Source organism: Poecilia mexicana, unplaced genomic scaffold (genome assembly GCF_051168715.1).
Source record: "Poecilia mexicana isolate PSO_F unplaced genomic scaffold, ASM5116871v1 scaffold_19, whole genome shotgun sequence".
In the NCBI taxonomy this organism is placed as follows: domain Eukaryota; kingdom Metazoa; phylum Chordata; class Actinopteri; order Cyprinodontiformes; family Poeciliidae; genus Poecilia; species Poecilia mexicana.
In genome coordinates this window covers 23,784,121-23,806,605 of record NW_028263388.1, presented here as the reverse complement: position 1 = coordinate 23,806,605, position 22,485 = coordinate 23,784,121, and the positions used below count along the sequence as shown (strand labels likewise).

General features: G+C 37.7%; 2 protein-coding genes across 2 annotated transcripts; one reads left to right on the top strand and one right to left on the bottom strand.

Moving 5' to 3' along the window:
* The first annotated feature begins 543 nt into the window (after positions 1-543).
* Positions 544-11,881, top strand: eif3c (eukaryotic translation initiation factor 3, subunit C). Its single transcript, XM_014968309.2, has 23 exons — positions 544-691; positions 2,100-2,217; positions 2,294-2,359; positions 2,445-2,634; positions 2,708-2,833; positions 2,919-2,970; positions 3,289-3,416; positions 4,239-4,369; positions 4,449-4,590; positions 5,241-5,344; positions 5,531-5,672; positions 5,815-5,940; positions 6,627-6,720; positions 6,820-7,007; positions 8,017-8,241; positions 8,321-8,512; positions 9,241-9,412; positions 9,502-9,661; positions 10,138-10,203; positions 10,706-10,793; positions 10,907-11,072; positions 11,378-11,419; positions 11,532-11,881. Exons 2-23 carry the CDS (start codon positions 2,120-2,122, stop codon positions 11,609-11,611), a joined length of 2,778 nt encoding a protein of 925 aa, XP_014823795.2. The 5' UTR covers positions 544-691; positions 2,100-2,119; the 3' UTR covers positions 11,612-11,881.
* A 3-nt stretch (positions 11,882-11,884) lies between these two features.
* On the bottom strand, positions 11,885-19,864 carry prodh2 (proline dehydrogenase 2). The gene is made up of 10 exons (XM_014968310.2): positions 19,331-19,864; positions 18,290-18,480; positions 16,451-16,577; positions 16,077-16,148; positions 15,895-15,975; positions 15,438-15,581; positions 15,167-15,333; positions 14,085-14,195; positions 13,083-13,171; positions 11,885-13,004 (listed from the first exon to the last, which is right to left on the bottom strand). The coding sequence occupies exons 1-10, from the start codon at positions 19,559-19,561 to the stop codon at positions 12,823-12,825; spliced, it is 1,395 nt and encodes a 464-aa protein (XP_014823796.2). The 5' UTR covers positions 19,562-19,864; the 3' UTR covers positions 11,885-12,822.
* Positions 19,865-22,485: the final 2,621 nt, after the last annotated feature.

Below are 22,485 nucleotides of genomic sequence, written 5' to 3'. Positions count from 1 at the left end.
AGTATTTGGTAAACAGCTACTCAAGTAACTGATTAAACAACTATTTAATGTTTAGAAATTACATAAACAGACCAAAATGTAAAGCTATATGGAAATTTTTTAAATAATTTATATTAATTACAAAATAAAAATCGGGAAAAATAAATATTTTTCCAAATCAGTTTGTCTTTATATCAAACTTTAAAAATAAGCTAAAGGTGTGTGTTTGTGTCAGGTGAAATTATGGTTAAAACAAGCTTGTTTATCATTCAGGAAAGTCATAATGGGTAGAGAAATTTTACTACAGATAAGAGTATCGATACAATACCTCAAAATAAAACTACCCAACTCAACGTAATAATACCCCTAAAAGTAAATTTTCCCAAATGTTACTCATTTGAGTAAATGTAACTAGTTACTACCCAACTGTTCACTGTGAAGATGAAATTATCTTTCCTCGTTCTAAACTAATAAAAACCTTTACCGCTTGGTGGCAGTATAACCCGGAAAAGCCCACTGTCGGTGAGAATGTAGATCTGCAGTGGCACCATCCCTATGTTGTGTAGATCTACAGTAGGCTCCCTTTTCCTGACGCGAAGCACCCGGTGAGGTTGCTGCACACGTTTTCTGTGACCCTATTTCAGCAAACCTGGATTTTATAACTTTTCAACGAGAACAAACACACGATAACAACATTTCCAGAACGACATAAGTAAGTTCGACCATGAATGCAGTAATAGTCATGTACTTTGCTAGCTTGAAAGGATGCTGTTTATTCACTGGAAACTCGTAAGGCCTAATATTTTCACCGTAGTCTCTGATAGCATTAGCTTGCTAGCCGCGCCACATTAACGGCGAGCTTCAGTATCAATAAAAATGCTCTTTGATTGGTATTTAATTGTGGTATTCATTTACAAGATGATGTTTGTGATAATGTGTACCACGTAACCGAAAATATAATCTATGTTTGGCTAAATTAGCTCATTCTACTCCATATGTTAAAGAATACGTTGCATTACTGACTGTTAGCATGTAGGATAGCTAGTTGCTAATGTAGGTCCTGCCTCACTTGCGTATGGAAACGCAATTTATTCTAATATATATATATATATATATATATATATATATATATATATATATATATATATATATATATATATTTAGCATTTATCAAAAGTCGGTTTATGGCAATAAAGCTAGGCTGCATAACGGACGTAAAGATTGAGTTTCAAACCATAGATAGCCGGCTACTGATATTGTCAAAGGCTTGACAAAGTTAATAACGGTAAGATTAGTTGTTTTTCAACGCCTGAATGATTCCGGCTGAGGTGTTTGATTTGAGTCAGGTTGCTGTATGGTAGGTATCATGGTATAAAACCCTTATGTAAATGAGAATTAATATAAGTAATAAAATAAAACGTCTATATGACGGTCTGACTACCACTTTACTGATTCACTGCACAGTTTGGGTTATTTTTTAAATTATCACCTTTGGTGGAAATAAAAATCCTCCTCTTTTGTCCTGATTAAAGAATAACTCGCATCCATATGAATTTGAAAAAAACAGTCATCAATATTACAATTTTTCAGCAGAGGAAGTTCACCGCTTATTTGTAATTTTTAGCAAGTATAAGAATAAATATAAATAAGGGTGAATGAATAATTTAACATTGCTTTTTCTGTGTTTTGTTTTAATGGGATGGAGAAAATTAACAATTAAAATGTTTGTGGGATATGTACAGGTGGAGCAGATTACCTTTTTTATTCTGAAGGACAATTTTGTTTAGAGGCTTCATAATTAATTTTATTTATTTTGTTTGTTTATTTTGGTATTTAAAATATCTTCCAGTTCCTGTGTTAAATATTCATCAGATTTCAAAGTTTATTGATCTTTGCGAATGTTTTCCTCCATTATTATACCATTATATTAGAAAATGGTCTCAAAGCAACAGTACTATCATTTATCACAATAACTTCTAGGACAGTTTATAGCCCAGCAAAATGTGTTTACAAGATGTAAACATAAATTTTGTGTTGTCTAGGCAACATAAAATAATAAAAAATCTAGACTGTTCAGTACATCAGCTGACCTCTCTGATGTGTAATGCGTATCGTTTCAGATTGACAGCTCCCTTCAGCGATGTCTCGTTTCTTCGCCACCGGGTCTGACAGCGAGTCGGAGGAGTCGTCATCCGCCGATGAGATCACCCCTAAAGCGCCCGGGACGACCTTCAAGCAGTCAGTGCCTCTTTCCAGTTTGTCATCGCATCAAATCCGTCTGCTGAGGTCTCACACAATAATGCTTCTTTTACAGGTCGCTGCTTCTTAGTGACGATGAGGAGGATACTAAAAGAGTGGTGCGTAGCGCCAAAGACAAAAGGTGGGTGTGCTTTTAAACAGCCTCAAAATGGCAGAAATCATCCACCAAGCTCATCATTAAAAAATAATTTCCATTTAAATGTCAGGTTTGAAGAGTTGACGAACTTCATAAAGACGATCCGCAACGCCATGAAGATCCGTGACATGTCCAAGTGTCTGGAGGAGTTCGAGCAGCTGTGTCGGGCCTTCCTGAAAAGCAAGAACATAGTGGACAAAGAAGGAGTTCCTCAGTTCTACATCCGCCTGCTGGCCGACCTGGAGGACTACCTCAACCAGGTCGGCTGCCTCCATTAATACCAAACAACAGCTAGACGTTTCTTTTACTAAACGTTTGTTCTCTTCCTTGAAGCTCTGGGAGGACAAAGAGGGCAAGAAGAAGATGAACAAGAACAACGCGAAGGCCCTGAGCACCCTGCGCCAGAAGATCCGCAAATACAACCGAGACTTTGAAACTGAAATTGCTGCTTACAAGGAGGTAAGGAGGAAATAAAAACAACAATGGTTGGGGTAAAAAACAGAAACAACTGAACAGGAACAAAACTATTTTTTTCACTTTTTAGAACCCACAGGAGTCTGCAGATGAAGAGGAGGAGAAGGAGCAGGAGGATTCTGGTAAACGTTTCTGTTCTTAATGGTTCTGTCACGTTCTCAAGAAACAACGTTCATTTTATTAGTTATTTTCTTTATTTATGTTGGATATTTAAAATGTCTTCCAGTTCCAGTGTCAAACATTCACTTGAATTTAAGATTTATTGATCTTTGAGAATGTGGTCTTGCATTATTATACCATTATATTACTAGAAACTGGTCTCAAAACAACAATATATCATTTATCACAACAATTTCTGCATCCAGCAAAATTTGTTATCATGTCAGGCCTAATTAGAAGTGTTAAGATATTCTCAAAAACTCTATGTTTTATTTCCCCAGGCTCCTCGTCTGAGAGCGACGACGACGACGATGAGGGGGAGGAAGTGTCGGCAAAATCCTTCCTGAAGAAAAAACCTGAAGGCCCCTCAGAGGCGAGCAAATTCCTCAAGTCTGCCAAGGGCTCTGGGGTGAGAGGCATCGAGCCGTTTGACCGCTTCACATCCTTGAAAATGTTTTGATTTTAATCTGGCGTTTTCAAGGTTGATTTCTGTATAAAGTCCTTGAAAGTTCTTGATTCTCAAACTGCACAGTTTGGCAATAAAGTCAATCTGAGGTTTGATTAAAAGCCTAAATTTGGAAAATGTAATTTACAGTTGAAACCAGACATTTACATGTACCTAATAAGAAAACACAGACATGTTTTTTCTGACTGAAGTTAAATCAGACTAAACTTTTCTTGTTTTAGGTCAGTTAGAATTTCCAAAATGATTTCTGTTTGCTTGATTCCAGAAAAGTTACCAAGAACGTTTTTTAGAGATTGTTTGTAACTTTCTTTATATAATGTTTTAATGTCATTTACCTTAACATGATTTGTTTGGATTATTTAAATGTAATTAGTATGTATTATTCCTAATGACTTATTTATCAGTTGAAATAAAGGTTAGATAATATTTTATGTTAACAAATGTTATTAAAATTAGGCGATTTATTGTTAATGTTTTGTTCTCAAACCAGTGAAGTGTGAGATGCATTTCAACACATAAAATGTTGTTCTATTTCAGTTTACCTACAACATAGAATACTACCACAAGACATTAAGAGCTGTAATAAATGACATCATATAAGAGTGAATTGAAATAGTTTTAGGGGTTTCTTTGTATTGCTTTTATCTCCAAAGTAGGAAAGTTTGAAACTTACTTTAAAAATGTTTGAAAAGTTCTTGAATTTCCTTTGAGAAAAGTCTACAAACAAATTGCAGCAAATGTGAACGTCAGTTTTCCTCCCAACAGGACGAGTCGACTTCTAGTGATGAAGACGACGATGATGAAGACTGGGGTGGCGACACCGAGGAGAGCGGCAGCGAGAGCTCGGATGACGAGGAAGGGAAGAGCAAATCTCTGGCCACTGTTTTCCTCAAGAAGTAAGTCTGGAGTCCGACGGTCGGCCCAAATCGCTCTGCAGCCAAACGGGTCGCTAACGGGAACGTTTACCGTCCTCAGGGTGGCCGGCGCCGACAAAACCGGCATCAAGAAGGGCGAGAAGAAGAAGAAGCAGAAGAAAGAGCGAGGTGGGGATCTGCAGGAGGGCGAAGGAGATGAAGACGGCTGGGAGAAGGTTAAAGGAGGCGTCCCTCTGGTCAAGGTAGAAATTCACATTTTGCACGTTTTCATCCGTCCATTTTGGTTTAAAAAATCAAAACGCACATCCTGCACATTTTTAGGCAGGAAGTTAATGTGTTTTTGGTGTCTGGAAAATGAGCCATTTGAAAAACCTCTGTAATGTTACATAACAAATCAGCAGGCACTATGCCGTTACCTAGCAACCACACCTGAGCATAACTCGTTACTTAGCAACCCAAGCTGAGCTCCAGCATGTTTGGTCAGCTGATTTTACGCTGAACAACCAGAGTTATGTTGTTGTCTTACCATCCAGAAACCACTTGCTGCATTCTTGCTGGTTGTACAGGAGGCTCCACTTATGCTTTTCAAAGATGCACGGTTGTATAATTGCACATCTGCTTGCAGTCATTTTCAAGTGTGAGAGTAAACATTGAGTTGGGGCGTGGCCAGCAGCGGCTTAACTGGATTTAAAGTGACAGGAGCTCAAACGGGCAGCACCGACCAGACTAAAATCTAATTACCTAAGATTGATTTTGTGAAAAAGAATGTAATGAACGTAGACTAATCCTAACATAAGCATAATGGATCACATTTAAGAGACGTGTCTCTAAAACAAAGCAAATATAACTGAGCTGTAACGCTAACGTCGTTCTGGTGTTTTCTGTCCACCAGGAGAAACCAAAGATGTTTGCCAAAGGCACAGAGATCAACGTTCCTGTGGTGGTGAAGAAACTCAATGAGATCCTGCAAGCAAGAGGCAAAAAGGGAACAGACAGGTAGGAGGAAACAGCTGTGACAAACCAAGAGTTTCCACCTGATTGAGCTCCTTCACAGTTTGTATTTTCTACTAACTGGAGTTCCAGTAGATTTACGATGTCGTCTAACCGCTGAACAGACGAGCAGCTCAGATTAACGTCGGTCTGTTTAAAGCGATGACGATGAGCCGTTCTTTCCTCGGACAGGGCTGCTCAGATCGAGCTGCTCCACGCTCTGGCAGTCATCGCTGCTGAGAATAATCTGGGCCAAGGCATCCTGGTCAAGATCAAGTTCAACATCATCGCCTCTCTGTACGATTACAACCCCAACCTGGCAGCCTTCATGAAGGTGAGCCTCTGCTTTCTAAACGATCTAACGTCACCCAAACATTTCAAAATGACCTGTGAGGCGAAATGGATCAGATTCTTCCAGCGTTCCGGTGAGTTTGAGGTTCAGGATGTTTTTGTTTTGTGGTCATGTTGCTCTTCAGGCCGACATGTGGAAGAAATGCCTGGATTGCATCGACGAGCTGCTGGACATCCTGTTTGAACACAACGACATCTTCATCGGGGAAAACATCGCAGAGGACAGCGAGAATCTGATCATCTCCGATCAGGTGACCTGAACTCCTTATTTAAGGTTTTAACGGTTTTAAAGGACAAGTTTTTGTGTTATGAGTCGTGTGATCAACACCCGGATATTAATGCCAGTAGAAAACAGGTTATTATAGTTCACTAAAATAAACAAAATAACAAATTGAGAAAACATTTTTGCTAATGGAAATAATTAAAACTGTAATTAATGGGGGAAAACTATAACTGGAACTATGTCATGCATTGTAAAACGTGCTAAAATTATAATGTCCTTCGTTTTTGTGTTCGAGTCTATTAGCCTTTCATATTGATGCAAAATAATTTTTTTCTTATTTATTTTTCCCCACAACAAGCCATTTGCGTAATCTGTCAGCAAATTACTGCACTCCATAGTTACGCCCAAAGGTTGGAAGAGAATACCAGAGTCTTTTGTTGTTCAATAATTAAATATTTAATGAAAATACAACAATTGAGAATTTTTTTCTTACCTTAGATGGATTATAAACACAGATTAGTAATGGAAATACAGTTTTTTGTTGTTGTTTCCTCCTTCCTGTCACTGGTGAGACCTTAAATTTCTTTAATAGTTCTTTAGTTTGCAGTGTGACGAATCCATGAACCTGTGTATGTATGTGTGTGTGTGTGTGTGTGTGTGTGTGTGTGTGTGTGTGTGTGTGTGTGTGTGTGTGTGTGTGTGTGTGTCCTTCAGCCTTTCAGGGTGCGCGGGTGTGTCCTGACGCTGGTGGAGAGGATGGACGAAGAGTTCACCAAGATCATGCAGAACACCGACCCTCATTCACAAGGTACAAAACGCCACTAGTGTTGCTGCTGTGTCTGTAAAAACAAACGTTTTCCTTCATAAATTCACATTTCTGTTTCTCTCTTTCCGTCTGCTTGTGCAGAGTACGTGGACAACCTGAAAGATGAGGGTCGGGTTTGCGGCATCATCGACCGGCTGCTCTCCTACTTGGAGAACAAAGGATCCACAGAGGAGATCTGCCGCGTCTACCTGCGGAGAATCATGCACACCTACTACAAGTTCGACTACAAAGCCCACCGCCGCAGCCTCGGCCTGCAGGGAGAAACCAAGGTGAGGCAAGGTCATGTGGAGGGAAGAACTGGGCTGCACCAATAATCAGTAAATCTATTAATCGCAGGATAAATTCAAAAAGCCTGACCATTTCTATTTGCGTTAATTTGTTTTTCTTCTATTTTGCCTCTTTTTAAATTACAATTGTGTTTACAGACTTCAGTATCAATTTTATTTGTTGTTTTATTTATTTGGGATATTGTTACCTTTTAAACATAATTAAGTTCCAAAGTTAGTTATTTATTTACTTTTTTGTTTCCCCCAGAATCACTTTTGGGGGAAAAAAACCAAAAACTGTTCATTATTTTAGGAAAGTCACAATATTTAAAATCTCTTCCAGTTCCATTGTTAAATGTTTGTTAGAAATTAAAATGTGTTGATCTCTTAGAACTCGTGATATTTCATTTGCTTAACAATAAAATGTCCCAGAAATTACAATAAATTATGATGTTGTTTTTAAGACACTTTCATTTCTCAAGTAATGAATTACGTTTACCTGTTTTAGTGCATCTTTTACTTTTTCCAGTTAAATGATAATATTGTTGTTTTTAACTGTTTTCAATAATGGTAGTGGTATAATAGAGCGAGAGCACATTCTCAGAGTTACATTTAAATTCTAATGAACATTTAACACTGAACCGGAAAACTTTAAATAAACTAAACAACAAATAAACTAAACTGTGAAGTTCATCAAAAGACGTCTGGTTGAGCGAGAAGCACCAGACTGAAGACTTTTTTCATCCAGTTTTTGGTAGAAAGAGAAAAACAAGAAACCATTCAAATTTAAATTGAGTTTTTCATTTATCCTGCGATTAAGTGATTTATTGTGAATTGCAACAGGCCTAGTACTTGCATTATTGTGCCATTACCTTTATATTATTTGAAAATGGGCTCAAAACAGTAATAACATAGTTTATTAAGTTCTGGGACAATTTACTGCATATCGTGGGAAGAACTGCGGTTCCCTCAGAGCAGAATAACTTTTTGTTTTTCTGAATTATGTGTTTAGTCGGAGCAGGACCAGGAGGAGAGCGAAGGCGAGGACAGCGCCGTCATCATGGACCGCCTCTGCAAGTTCATCTACGCCAAGGACCGCACCGACCGCATCCGGACCTGCGCCATCCTGTGCCACATCTACCACCACGCCCTGCACTCGCGCTGGTACCAGGCCCGCGACCTGATGCTCATGAGCCACCTGCAGGACAACATCCAGCACGCCGACCCCCCCGTGCAGGTCGGTCCCCTCAAGGCCACCGGAAACTCAGCCTGAGAACAGGAATAATCGGCTTTTTGTTCCGTTTTTCTTCCTGAAGATCCTGTACAACAGAACCATGGTCCAGCTGGGCATCTGCGCCTTCAGACAGGGGATGATTAAAGACGCCCACAACGCTCTGCTGGACATCCAGTCATCGGGCCGAGCCAAGGAGCTGCTGGGGCAAGGGCTGCTGATGAGGAACATGCAGGAGAGGAACGCTGAGCAGGAGAAGATCGAGAAGAGAAGACAGGTTAGAGACGAGGAATTTCAGCAGCTGAAAATGTAACAAATGTTGCAGTTTTGGTCGTCAATCGAACCGAGTCTACCGGACTATCAGGTGTGAAAAGAACCTTAGGCTACTTTCACACAGCAGACAAATGTAAACAAAATACCTTTTATCTTTAATGGCAACCTAAACGACCAAAGCATCAGATCGGTGGCACTAAATCGGATACATATGCAACAAATCGTCTGCAGTCTGAACAGTCGTGTCGAATGTCTTTAATGTGAGATTTGGGTCATTATTTTGCACCAGAAAAAGACAGATCCAGTAAATCTGGATGTAAACAATGTCTTAAAATTATAATTATGAACTCATGAAAGAATCCAGTCACTTCTGGCTGTGACGACACATCCACACAGATTTCCCTACAGAAACCCAGTCAGTGCTTCACAAAAGGTCATTTCTTTTTATTAGCTTTCTTCAATTTGTTAATGTTCTGGTAGATTATTTCACTTAAAACAATATATTTTTCCATGTTACAAGTGAAATAATCTGCCAGTGGAACTAGTACTTTTTTTCATGAATATTAAGGAATTATTGACGTAAAACAAGCTCCTATAATTTGCTGAAAAGTTACTTCTAAGTCAGTTTTGTCTTATTTTAAGTGCACTAAGATATTTGCACTAGAAACCTTCTTGGTGATATTTGTGTTTTTTGCAATGATGTGACTCCAAGATGGCACCTTTTGGTTGCAGGTTCCTTTCCACATGCACATCAACCTGGAGCTGCTGGAGTGTGTGTACCTGGTGTCGGCCATGTTGCTGGAAATCCCCTACATGGCGGCCCACGAGTTCGACGCCCGGCGCAGGATGATCAGCAAGCAGTTCCACCACCAGCTCCGAGTGGGAGAGAGGCAGCCGCTGCTGGGTACGAAGCAATACCCCGAACTCCCTCCGTCAGGGATTCACCTCACTGTGGAAGCAGAGACGATGAACTTTAACCTTTCTGACCCCCAGGACCTCCGGAGAGCATGAGGGAACACGTGGTGGCAGCCAGCAAGGCCATGAAGATGGGCGACTGGCGCACCTGCCACTCGTTCATCATCAATGAGAAGATGAACAGTAAAGTGTGGGACCTGTTTCCTGAGACGCAGCGAGTCAGAGAGATGCTCGTCAGGTAACTCCGCCCTCCTGATCCCTGGTTCCACACAGTAAAACATCTTCTGAAAACATGCACACAGTGGTGGTTTTTGATATGGGCAGATGCCCAGGGTGACATCAGAAAGGGGCGGCACAACCAGGATCTTTAAAATAAATTGTATCTTATCTATCAGTTGTCCCAACTACAAGTTTGCTGCCATTTGTATGAATGTGTAGCCGGATAAGTTTCCCTTTGTTTCTGTTGATGACATCACCTGCCTTCTGCTTCAAAAACAAATCAGATAATTTCCTGCACTTTAATTGGTTGAAGAGCAGCAGGAGGAAGGGCTTGCCAAGTGCCCTGCTCCTGCAAGAACCACAACTCTGTGCATATTTACATTTCAAGCTTACAACGTCGGACATATTGATAAATCATGTGATTAATCTGATTAAATGCTTTTAATGGAATGACGGCTCCAATTTTCCACCTAATGTTGTTAAAACCCTTTACAGGAAGATCCAGGAGGAATCCCTGAGGACGTACCTGTTCACCTACAGCAGTGTGTACGACTCCATCAGGTAAACGCAACGTGTACAGATTAACCAACTGTATTGATTTATCGAATATTTTGTTTTTGATGGTTAAATTTTTGGAAAATCTGGATATTTTTTTCCCAACATTGCACTCCTTGGGGTTTGTTTTGGCTCAGAGTGATGTCAGCGCGCCGAGAGCCACCGTTTTGTGACTATATTATCGTAATTAAACAGAAATTATTGTATCCTGAAATCCAAAAATATTTTGTCAGTTTTACTTTTTTTTTTTCTTCTAGAAAGGAAAGCAAGAAAAAATTGCTTAAAGTTGGATTTGATATGAAAAATATCTGGGATTTTTATAAAATTTTTTCAGAGGAGCTCAGAAAAATGGAGAAGAAAAGGACAATTCTGTGTTTAGTCTGTGGAAGCAATCTGATTAATTTGCTCCATAAAATCTGCAAACTGACATCTAGAATATATTAGAAGACATTTAGATCTGCAAAAAAAAGAACAAATGCTTATTTTTGTTTCTGTCTGTGATCTGCAGCATGGAGACTCTGTCAGAGATGTTTGAACTGGAGATCCCAACCGTTCACAGTATTATCAGCAAAATGATCATCAATGAGGAACTGATGGTTCGTTTTAGTCTTCCTATTAGCATTAAAAAAATCTTAGTATTGAACCAATGAATTCCAACTGTTAGTTAATTGTTAAAGGCGTTAAGAGCTTTTTGCACCGACCTCCACAGGCGTCGCTGGACCAGCCCACGCAGACGGTGGTGATGCACCGCACAGAGCCCACCTCCCTGCAGAACATGGCTCTGCAGCTGGCGGAGAAACTGGGCAGCCTGGTGGAGAACAACGAGCGAATCTTCGACCTGAAGCAGGGCGTCTACGGAGGATACTTCAACAGGGGTGAGCAGGATGGGAAACGTGGATTTAATCCTGTTATTTTTAATAAAATGGGACAAATTCTGATCTGATATGGAAGAATTGTCTTAGACTGAGAAAGATCTGGAAAAACCAGATGATGTTTGAACTCCCAGATGGAAGTTAACTTCAAAGGAGTTTTTATTTAGTTTCCTGTTTTAGGATTCTTTTAACTTTAGATTTTAATTTATAATAAATATTTTAATGAAACATACCAGTCTGATTTCTATGCAGATATCATCTGTAAATGCCTTCAGAAAAAATAGTTTTGCTTTGCTTTGGATTTTCAGATCAGAAAGGCGGATATCAGCAGAAGCAGCCATACCAGAGAGGTATGTTATGTTGCCTGCTCCTCCCTGCATATATTTTGAATAATGCAGCTGGTTTTCTCTTTATATTTAGTTAAATGCTGATTGTAATTTTTAAATTTTGACCTTTTAACAGATCAGAAAGGCGGCTACCAGCAGAAGCAGGGCGGCTACCAGCGAGGAGGCTACAGGAATCAAAACCAGAGCAACTACTGAACTTAGAAATTGTGCTGGGATTTATTTGTCACTTTTTCTACCTGGAGTTATTTTCATTCCACAACACCAACAACCACCAATGGAAAAATGGTTTCAGTTTATCCTGAATCTGCTGAAACTTGCTTCATTAAATCTATGAAATATCTCAACAATACCACCGTTCAGTACCGAACCCTGAAGATTTTCTGCTCTGTAGCAAAGCAGCGTGGTCAATTAGAACATGTTAACTATTATTTACTTAGGAAAACAGTAATAAAGGAAAAAAATAAACACTGTGTATTGAGTTGGTTTATTCAGAAAGGCAAACAAAAAAAAACTGGGTACATTTACTTGATGAACCAAACCAACTTACAGCTAAAACATGGATATACACAGAGTATCGGTTTGAGAGCAGGAGCTTAAGTACAAATTTACAGTTTGAGGTTAACTTTTGAGTCCATTAGCATAATTGCTAAGTCCTTTTAGCTAAGCCTAAGTCCTGTTTTCTAGAAATAGGACTTGGACAATTGTGCTATTAGGCTAACAAAATTTAAATACGCTGTCAGTTTTTTATGCATTCAGCTGTAAACATATATGCTAGCTTTGTAACTTTTCTTAACATTCGTCAACGTGCCTGCGGTAACATCTGCTTTTACTGTGACCAAGAATAAAAGGTCAGCATCCATTGAAATAAATTGTTCACATACATAACGACAAAAAGTGGAGACAGTGCAGAACGCTGTGGGATGTAACGTGTAAAAACACGGGATTTATTTAGAATTACATAAAATTCACAAGTAATTTATCCAGGAGAATAAGCCATTTCATCGTTGTCTCCCATATCCAAGATGGCGGCGACGTCGATTTAGGATTCGACACTCAATGGCAATCCAGATATATCTATGAATGTGCCTGATTGCCGTTAGACCAAATGCTGTTATCTTTGTATAAGTTTTGGAGTTTTACGGTTTTTTTCCTAAGATATTTTGTTTCACTTCCTCAGATTCTACCTGAAGTTTATATTACCTATACGTATGTTAATAGTTTGAAAGTGATGGGAGCAATAAAATACATTTTAATAAAAACTACACTAAGCAAAGCACAAACATTTACATTAATGGAAATAAGCTGGAAGGTTCTTAATAGACAAGTTTTTCTTGTTTGAACGGCTCAGTAGCAGCAGCGTTTACACCAGTTTCCTGATTTATTTTCAGTCTGTTGGTTATTCGTCATTAGCTGCCACCCCTCATGCTCCTCCTCATTCTGTGTCTGAGCTCCTGCCTCAGCAGGTCTCTTTCTTTGCGAATGCCCTGCAGCACGGTCCGGTTCTCCTGGGCCCGGCGCACCAGGTAGGGGAGAGTGTCGTCCACTGAGCCATATGGAACCGACTTGTAGACAGGATAACCTTCCTTTGCTGACCAAAAGAAAAAACATTAGTCAACGTTAGTGATGCTCTTCTGTACAACATGAAGGAAATACGAGTTAATCTCACCCAGTGTCAGGGAGACGTGATCACACATCCCCAGTAGCTGGCCGAAACACACCGAGCCGCCATCTTTTTCTATCCCCCACTCCTCCATCCTAAAGTACAAATGTTCATTTTAAACACTCAAACTTTAAATATTCCTGTCCTTTACAGTCATGAGAAAAGATCAGGATACTCCGCCACAACCTGGGAGTTATTCCAGCATATTTGAACCTACGAATGTTTAAAGATCTTAAGTATTATGCTTCCTTGAACAGGTTAGGGCAGGTCTATGGTCTATAGAGAACATGTTCGTTATGTTTTTGCACAGAATTATTAGATTAGATTTTAGTCTGCTCAGTTCTGCCTCTTTTGAGCTCCTTTCAGAATGAGCTGCTGCTGGATTCACCCCCCAAATCAACACTTTACACTCTCACATAAAAGTGGCTGCAGACAGATCCGTAAATATACAACTATGCATCTTTGAAAAGCAGAACCGGAGCATCCTGTACAATAAACAAGACTACAGGAAGTGGTTTCTGGATGGTAAGACAACAACAAAACACTTGTCTTTTCTAGAAGCCATTGTACAGTGCATACAGCAGTAAAACCAGCTGACCAAACATGCTGGACCTCAGCTTGGGTTGCTAGGTGACAGCACAATGCTAGTCGATTGTTATTTTTTGAAGCAGTGAATGTGACACACACCAAACACGTCTGTTTAGTGTTTTTTTAAGCAGTTGGGCTGGTTTTAGAAGCAGTTGAGACTTAAAAGAAAGTACAAAAACGTGCAAAATGTGAAATTTGCATATTGGATCCCCTTTAATATATCTAGCCTTCATCACGATGTTTGATTGAACTTAAATATCGATTTATTCCTTTGAAGCTCATTTAACTCCACGTCAAACAATGCCTTCTAAAGCTTTTATGTGTTTCTGCTTAAACAGAAGAGTGACTTCTGTGTGCTAATGGTGATGATCCTTCATTCTCTCCTTCAAACCTTTTCCTTCCGTATTTTTATGTCCTTACCTTTTAGCAGCTCGTCTCACAGACTCCTCATTGTGAGTGGCCACGATGATCCTGTAGCGGTCCGGTTTCTGTGCTATGGCTTCCAGCATCACATCCAGGCAGCCGTTATAACTGTTGCCACAAGAAGTCGTAAAATGTTAAATTTGTTTAATGTTTAATTCTCACTCTGCTGTGAAAACGTCTGAATTAATGAAGATTTTGACTTCTAAATGAAAATTAAATGAATACATAGATCACTTTTTTTGTCATAGCAAGTTCAGATGAGACAAGTTTTAGATTTCGCAATGACTGAACACTTTCAAGGTGGACCTGTTTTATCTCAGATCAGCATTCGCTGCACAGCCGACCACGAATGGTTAAAATCCGCAAATGCTTGAGAACCCCTATGAAAATAATTACAACTGCATACATTGATCGCTTATGCACTAAATACAACCGTAATACGCATTAAGACAAACAGTAAGACAAGTTTTAATGAGGAGATTTTGACAAGAACGGCTCTTTGGGTTATAAAGATTCTATGGAGTTAAATTGAGGATATAAAATTTGTAAAAAACAAAAAAAACAAAAACGTTTGAACCAATAAAAGGCATAAAACTGAACAAAAATCTGAACCACCAAAAACTGTTTTCAAATCTTTTTCAGTTTCCTTTCTCAGTTTAAAACCTTTTGTTTTGGTTTGAAAATTATTTTTAAGTTTCAATTTTTATTTCATTTAAACAAACATTATGTCCTCATTTAGCACCTCGGGTTAAGTAAGTTAGCTTCCTATTTTATTTTAAATATTTTGGTCTTTTTATGAATTTTCCCTAATGATTTAGAGTTAGATTCTAATGAAATATCCACTGTGTTATTAAAAACTTATGGAAATATAGATTTGGATTCAGTCATCTGAACTCATTATTTTGTGCATTAGAGCCAGTTTGGTTCATTCTGTTGGTCAAATGTTCTGCAGGTCATTAATGCGTGGCTCAAACGTTTCTTCCAGGCTGTACTTTTGGGTTGACATTTTGAAACTGAGATGGCGATTATAATTTAAGTGCATCTTTAGATTTAGTTTTCTTATTTGCTGTGCATCCAACCTCTTGTTGGTCTCTTCCCAGCTCGGGTGAATGGGATCCACCTGGCACTCCTTCTCTGCCAGCTTTCGCTCTTTGTCCATGTATGCACCTCGTACCAGTTTGACTCCCAAGCAGAAACCTTCAGCCTGCGACAGATTGAGAGCCTCCAACAGCAGAGACCTGGACTCCTGGTTGACAGATGAGACGCTTGTCACATACCATCAGTGGGTGGAAACAGTGGAAATGCTCAGATGTTTGTAGAAGTTATTGAACTGTCGATTTTGACAGCTGCCTTTAGATAACACTGATAGGTGTTCCAGATCCAGGCGCCATCTTTGTTAAACTTCTTCATCAGCGCCATGGTGACCAGAGTGAGAGCTGGGTTCATGTAGGTGTACTCTGCATCAACCAGCACTCTGACTTTGTTAACACTCGCCTAAAAAAATAATCAACATTTAACAATGTAACTTTTATTATTACAGCAACATCACAAAAGATAAAGATAAACATTTTTTTAAATGGAATGCCATTTAAATACATTTTTTATTACTGTGAACAGTAGGAATATGGATGTGGGTGAATCTTAAAATAAGTCACTGTTGTCACAACGACTGACAGGAAAACAAATATATTACAGTACAGCAATGACAACAATACATGTGTGCCAGATTGGCCATAAAACTACTTCTGACTGCAACTGCATTGTGAAAATACAACCATTACAAATAGATAAGTGTGGGAAGGGTTACCTCTGCTACTTTGTTCAGTCTTTGCAGACCACACAAGAAATGAGCCGCCTCTTTTTCCTCCAATCCAGGAAACGTTACCATCTGAAAAACAGCATAAATTATTTAAAATGCAAATGATACTGTGAATAAAATTAGAAAAATACACTGCATAATCTACATTACTCAGTGGACTGCTGGCTTACTTCTCCATCCATCGCTCGGACAAGGAGGCTCAGGTCGTATGGCTGCTGTGCAATCAGGGTTGTGAGTTTGACCTTTGACACAAACAGTTTATTCTCAGTAGAAAGAGGTGAAGGACGTTCAGTAATAGATCAACAGGACAGAGAGACAGACTGATGGAAACGGAAGGCAACTAGACTGGGGAAATTAGTGTTGAGTCGGCAGAAACAGCTTAGAGCAGCTGTTGACAGCGCAAACACTAAAACGTGCGTTCTTATCTTTTTTTCCCCTCATACATGAAGGAATTCAAGGCTGTCAGTGTGTTGGTGGTAACCCTCAAAAACCAAAAGAAAAAATAAAATAAAGGAAAAATAAATGTTTAATATTTAATCCTTACACACATCTCCGGGCTGAGCAGAGCCGTGATCTTCAGCTGCATCATCGGGTCTTTGCTCCAGGCGTTGCTGTGGGACATCCGCACACATTCCAACATGGCCGCCATGTTGTCATCATATCTCTTTTCTCTAGTGGGGATAAAGCTTAATTAGAACTATGACATTTCAACACACATCCAAATATTAAAGATAATGTTGTCGAGTTATGCATATATGTGTGTGTGTGTGTGTGTGTGTGTGTGTGTGTGTGTGTGTGTGTGTGTGTGCGTGTGTGTGTGTGTGTGTGTGTGTTTGTAATACCTTGTGGGGACGATTTTCCTGACATATACTACGTTATGGGGACCAATTGCTCCTTGTGGGGACCGGAGCCTGGTCCCCACAAGGGGAAACCCTGTTTTTCGGTCAGGGGTCAGAGTTAGGGCTAAGGTATGAATTGAGTTTTGGTTAGGGTTGGGGTTAGGTATGTGATGGATAGGGTTAGGAATATGATGGTTAAGGTTAGGAAAAGGGTAAAGGTAAGGTTTAGACTGTAGAAATGAATGAAAGTCAATGGAAAGTCCCCACAAAGATAGCAACACAAACATGTGTGTGTGTGTGTGTGTGCGGACTTGTCTTTAGTGCCTGTTAAGGACCTTTTCTGGTACATTCACCCACCCTCTGAAGACCATTGTCCTTATGAGGACCAAAGCCATTTTTAATGTTGTGGGTCAAGTTTAAAGGTTTCTGGTGTGAATTAATTTTTGGTTAAGCTTATATTTAAAAACATAGTGGTAATGGTTAGGGTTAGGGATTAATACAATAACTAAAATGAATTTAAGTCAATACCAAGTCTTAATGTTTTCTCTTCATTCTGAAATTTGCATATTTGCATGTACATACTTGCATGTAAATGCATCTTTTTATTTTATTTCATTTGTTAATTTTATAGCTCACAGTTATGAATGTATTTATGTCACATATGATTATATTTGTATTTGCTAATATGTAACATTTTGATGGAGTAGCTTGTCAACAAATAAACAGTTTCCCCTCAGGGATAAATTCTGATTCTCTAATATGAGTAGAAATACAAAGTGAGAGATTAAACATGAATTACTACAACAGGATTTCATTAAATATATATTTTTATGAAAAATCGTGCTTTGTGTCATTTTAGGTTGACAAGACATTAGAAGAGGAACAAAAACTGAGCTGACCAGCTGCCATTAGTAAAAGGTCAACACTTTTTCAGTGAGCTATCGGTGAGTGTAACATTGAAAATATTATTTTCAGCTGTTGGAGACCAAGTTACAGGGGTATTTATCGCAACCTTTTATACTGTATTCATCAAAGCCTCAAATAAGGTTTTTATTACATTAATGAATGATTTAAAACCAACCTTTTTGAATGTATGGTGCTTTGTAACAGTATTTATTTCCACAATTTGTCACTTTACAAGTCCAATTTCAACTTCAATGTGTTTTATTGAGATTTTGTGTGATTCACCAAACCAAACTAAAATGTTTTTTCTTAAGTGGAAGGAAACTGATGCACGGTGTTTTGTCTAAAGAAACCAAATCTGATCTTAATGCAACACACTATCTCCACCAAGAAAGTAAGATAGTGGAAGTATCATGCTGTGTGTTGGTAAAATGCTTCAAAGTAGAACATTTTTTTATCTTTCTATTTTACAATTATGCACCACTTTATTTAATAAAGATGTAATATATTTAATAAAGATATATAAGATATGATAAATCTGTGAAATATATTGAAGTGTGCAATTGCAATGTGACAAAATATGATAAACCTTAAAGGGTATGAATGATTTCTACAAAGCTCTGCAGGAATTTAAGGTCTACCCAATGCTCTCTCCGAGGTCTTCCTCAATCGGAACCGCCAACATGGGCCTCAGTCCCATCAAGCTCATCTTTCCCATGGACTGGGAGATCTCCATCTCGTTTTCTCCGGCCACAAACTGGGCGTAGACGGTGGGCCGCAGCAGCAAAGAGAACCCTCTCCTCCCCAGGATGGTGCGTGCTGCTGTCATCAGCTAAAAAAGATGAAAATTAGAACTGATTCAGGTTATTTTTATCCAACTAATTCAATATTTCTTTCATTTACTTTGAAATGTTATAATTTAGTAGCATTCACTATATCCTAAGTCTATAATAAATTCATTTTCTAGTGTAAACAGAAGTGGTTTTAAATTAAAAAACAATGAGAGAAAACTAAATATCAGGATGAAACACTTGCACTTCAGTTGGAGGGATTCGGGAGTGAAATAATCGTGAGGAGATGCAACTGTGTTTTTCACTCTTCAAATTAAAAAAAATGCATACAAATCATTTGCTGCAAATACAATAAGGTTTGATTATGATTGTTTATTTTCTTTTATGAGTTTGTCTACAGACTCAGCCACAATTTCTTGGAGATATGTTGTTGAAAAATACAGAGGAAAAATGCTGTTTTGATTTTGGTAATGCTGTATACATATAAAAAGTGATACAAAGTATGATACATTTTGTGCTCTTGCTATTGACAGGATATTTGTTTAGTTTTTGTCTAGATTTTTTTCCTTGCTTTTGATTTTTTCATTTTGTTTTGTTTACTTGTGAAAATAATCATAATATTGCAAAGACAAATTTGTAGGAGAATAATGTCATGATAACATGAATTAAAGTCATTCTACAGCTTTATTCCGTATGACTTTATTCCCATAATTTTATTGATTTATTTACTTAATTATTTATTTATTTTCTTAGATGATCCTAATATTCTATCGTAGTTGAAAAATGACTAAATTACAAAAAACAAGTTTAAAAAAAATCTAAAAAGAAGTGGGTGTATTAAGTGTCAAGGAAAAGAAAGACAGGAAAGACGTCATAAAGCTTCAATCTCACCTTACCACAGTTGTTGACCAGCACAGGGAAGGAGCACAGGTGGAAGACACCGAGAGCTCGGAGGAGTTCGCCCAGACTCTTCACCCTGAAGGCGCTTGGATCCTCAAAGGCCAGGCTGACCGACAGAATCTCCGGCCGCTTCGTCACCACCGTCCTGGAGGTGGCGGTACCAACAAGCCTCCGCGACAAGAGGTGAGGGACGGTCGGGCGGAGGTTAGAGCGCAGCATCATCCCAGGAGAAACACAGGTGTGTTCAGGATTAGCTGGAAACCAGCTTATAGAAATATTTAATGCCTTTAGAGTGTGTAAATATATGTTACAGTGCCGAATATTCAATTTTAGACAGTTGTTTTCCTTTCTAGGTAAAAATCCTATAGGAGGAAGAAAAACACAAAAGTTTTGAAATTTTACAAAACCGATGCTGGTATCCGTTTACGAGTTCTATAGAAGCATAAAGATAAGATAGCACACTGCAAAACATAAAATTTTACCAGGTATTTTTGTTTAGTTTCAAGCAATTATCTTAGTTAATTTGAAATAAGAAAACTAGCTAATAAGTAATTCTTCTGCAAGATATTGGAGCTCGTTGTAAGAATTATAAGAATTATTGACTTCAAGCAATCTCCTGTATCTTGATGAAAAGTTATTTGTAATTTAATTTTATCTTATTTCAAGTGCACTAAGATATTTGCAGTAGAAACCAAACAAAATAAAATGTTGTAAGAGTTTGTGTTTTTGCAGTGTGTATTTATTTAGCTCTCTAATTTTGTGAGACATCTACTAAAGTTTTGTTTAGTATTTTTAAATTTTAAGTAAATTATGGTAGGATTACTAAAGAAACACAAAATCTTACCAAGTATTTTTATCTATTTTCTTGTGTCTCTGACTCAAGTATTTAACAGGTACAAAAATAATCTCAAAAAATATTTTTACAGCAGAATCAAATCGAATTCAAGAAAATTGAAAACTGAAGCAGAAAAGAAAGAGAAAGTTTTACCATCCGTCCCATAAATGCCACCCAGATCACCTCAATGATTAAAGCAGGTAGCTGCAGTTTGAGGATCCAAGTGCAGGACTTTTGGGTTAATCAGTGACTGTTGAGACATTTGAGTAAACATCAGTCTGACCCGTAGCATTGCCTCATAGATCTTCACTTGGTTTGCGATCCACTGACACTAAGTTGGCCATAAATGTAAAGTATTTTATCATACATGTTTATCAGGAGATTTTGATATATTTGTAAAATATAAGTGCATCACTGCATATTGCTTTACTTTAAGAACTTTTCTAAATGTGTTTTATTCTTTTACAGCTTGAACCAACAATTAGCTTTTAGAAACCTATGTAAGTGGCACAGAAGGAGGGAGGGATTCATGTTGTTGGGGCCCGCCCAGGGTGGCATTCATGTCAGAATCGCCCCTGTTTACCATTTTAAAACTATACTAAACAGTCAGCATTTTTTTCATTGCATCTTGGAGTTTGGTGTACAATGTGCAAAATATGTTTACTCCATACTTCATTGAAGAAGTTTATGTCTCAGAAATATTTGCCTGAAAGTGACAAGTTTGGCTTTAAAAGTTTAAATTGTCTTATAAATAAACGTAAGGAAAGTTTCCATTTTATTGCCGATGTGTTGGAGGTAAAATATGGTTTCTACCCAAAATGTTTAATACTTTTTTGCAACTTAAGCAAAACTAGAAGAGATGAGATCATTCAGGGACTGTAGGACACATCATGTGCAGCGTAGCTGGACCTTTCTGGTTTGTTTCTGCTTTTCTTCGTCTGTTTATTTTTCACCTCAGAGGTTTGCAGAGGGGAGCTGCAGGACTGCTTGTTGTTCACAGAGACGCGTTAATGTGCAGCCAGGTGGTGTCTATGTGAAGTTTTCCCATCCGACTTCCAGGATTTGTGTTATTATTAACATTTTGACCTGAAAATATACTTGTTAGTGTTTTAAAAGCAGTTTTTTTTATTTTTTGCACAGTTAATGTAGACTTACAGAAAAATAGCAACAAAAAATTACTTGTGCATAGTTTAAGTAATCAGAAAAGACAAAAAAAAAATTTAAATAAAATATTTATTTTAAAATGAGGAAGAAAAATACAACATATGAAGTTCAAGTTTAGCAACTTAAAAAATAGAAATAACTTGTTGAGCAAAGATAAAAGAAACAGCAGGACCAACATATTTTATATGGAATTAAAATGTTTAAAAATCAGAATTAAATTTAAATTGAGTTTTGGTCAGAATAACCTGTTCAGATTGTCTCATTTTGACAAAAATTAGCTTGAAACTCTTTCATCACTGAAAAGACGTTTATCACATAGAGAAATTCATCTAAATCTGACTTCAGCAACACTAAAAATACATTTAAAAAAACTTTGTTGTCAGTAAAATCGGTGTTTGAACAAACCTTCTAAAATTATGCCTTTACTGTTTATGGGCATGCATATTTGCTATAAACATTTACTTGAAATTCAAGAAGCCATAATAAATAAAACATTTTCTGTAAGCATGGTCTAATTTAGTTACATAAGATCTTGATAACTTAAGTCATTTTCTCTTTAAAATGACTTTTTTTCTCTTGATTTTAATATGTTCTACTAGTAAAAATGCATTGCTAGTCTTCTAATATTATGACTATATGTCGTAATTAAACACAATTCTTGTAGCCTTGCTCTAAATCTCCGTTGTACAAATCACAGAAGGGGAAGAGTGAAATAAAATCCACTTTTTGAAAATATTTTCTGTTTTAATTTTTTTTTCTTTTTTAGAAAAGCAAGCAAGATGAAAATAATCAGCTAAAATCGGATCTTGTATGAAATAAATCTGAGATTTAATTTTTAAGCCATGTCACCAAGTTATGATGGCGTATTAGGTCCATTGTACATAGAAAACAAAGGAAGAGTAAATTTCTACCAAAAATGATACAATTTGAGTTTAACCTAAAAAATTTTCTAGAAAAACAAAGATATTTTCAAATCTAAAAAGTCAAAAAAAAATTGTGAGGAAGAAAAATTATATTAATCACAGATATTTTCTAGAAAAAGTCTAGATCTTTTTTACTTTTGAAACTCAGAGATTTACTAGTTTTTTTCCTTAAAAAAATTTATGAGGTTAACCTCAAAATTTCTGATTTTTTTTTTTTTTGCCAA

What these genes read in the sequence shown, in the direction of transcription:
- prodh2 (XM_014968310.2), bottom strand. Translation starts at nt 19,561, where the DNA reads ATGATGCTGCGCTCTAACCTCCGCCCGACCGTCCCTCACCTCTTGTCG. An exon ending in TCCGAGCGATGGATGGAGAA is followed by an intron (nt 15,976 to 16,076) that starts GTAAGCCAGCAG and finishes GCTGTTTTTCAG; the next exon opens with ATGGTAACGTTTCCTGGATT. An exon ending in TGGGAAGAGACCAACAAGAG is followed by an intron (nt 14,196 to 15,166) that starts GTTGGATGCACA and finishes TTGTGGCAACAG; the next exon opens with TTATAACGGCTGCCTGGATG.
- eif3c (XM_014968309.2), top strand. Translation starts at nt 2,120, where the DNA reads ATGTCTCGTTTCTTCGCCACCGGGTCTGACAGCGAGTCGGAGGAGTCG. An exon ending in TGGAGGACTACCTCAACCAG is followed by an intron (nt 2,635 to 2,707) that starts GTCGGCTGCCTC and finishes TCTTCCTTGAAG; the next exon opens with CTCTGGGAGGACAAAGAGGG. An exon ending in AGTGTGTACGACTCCATCAG is followed by an intron (nt 10,204 to 10,705) that starts GTAAACGCAACG and finishes TGTGATCTGCAG; the next exon opens with CATGGAGACTCTGTCAGAGA.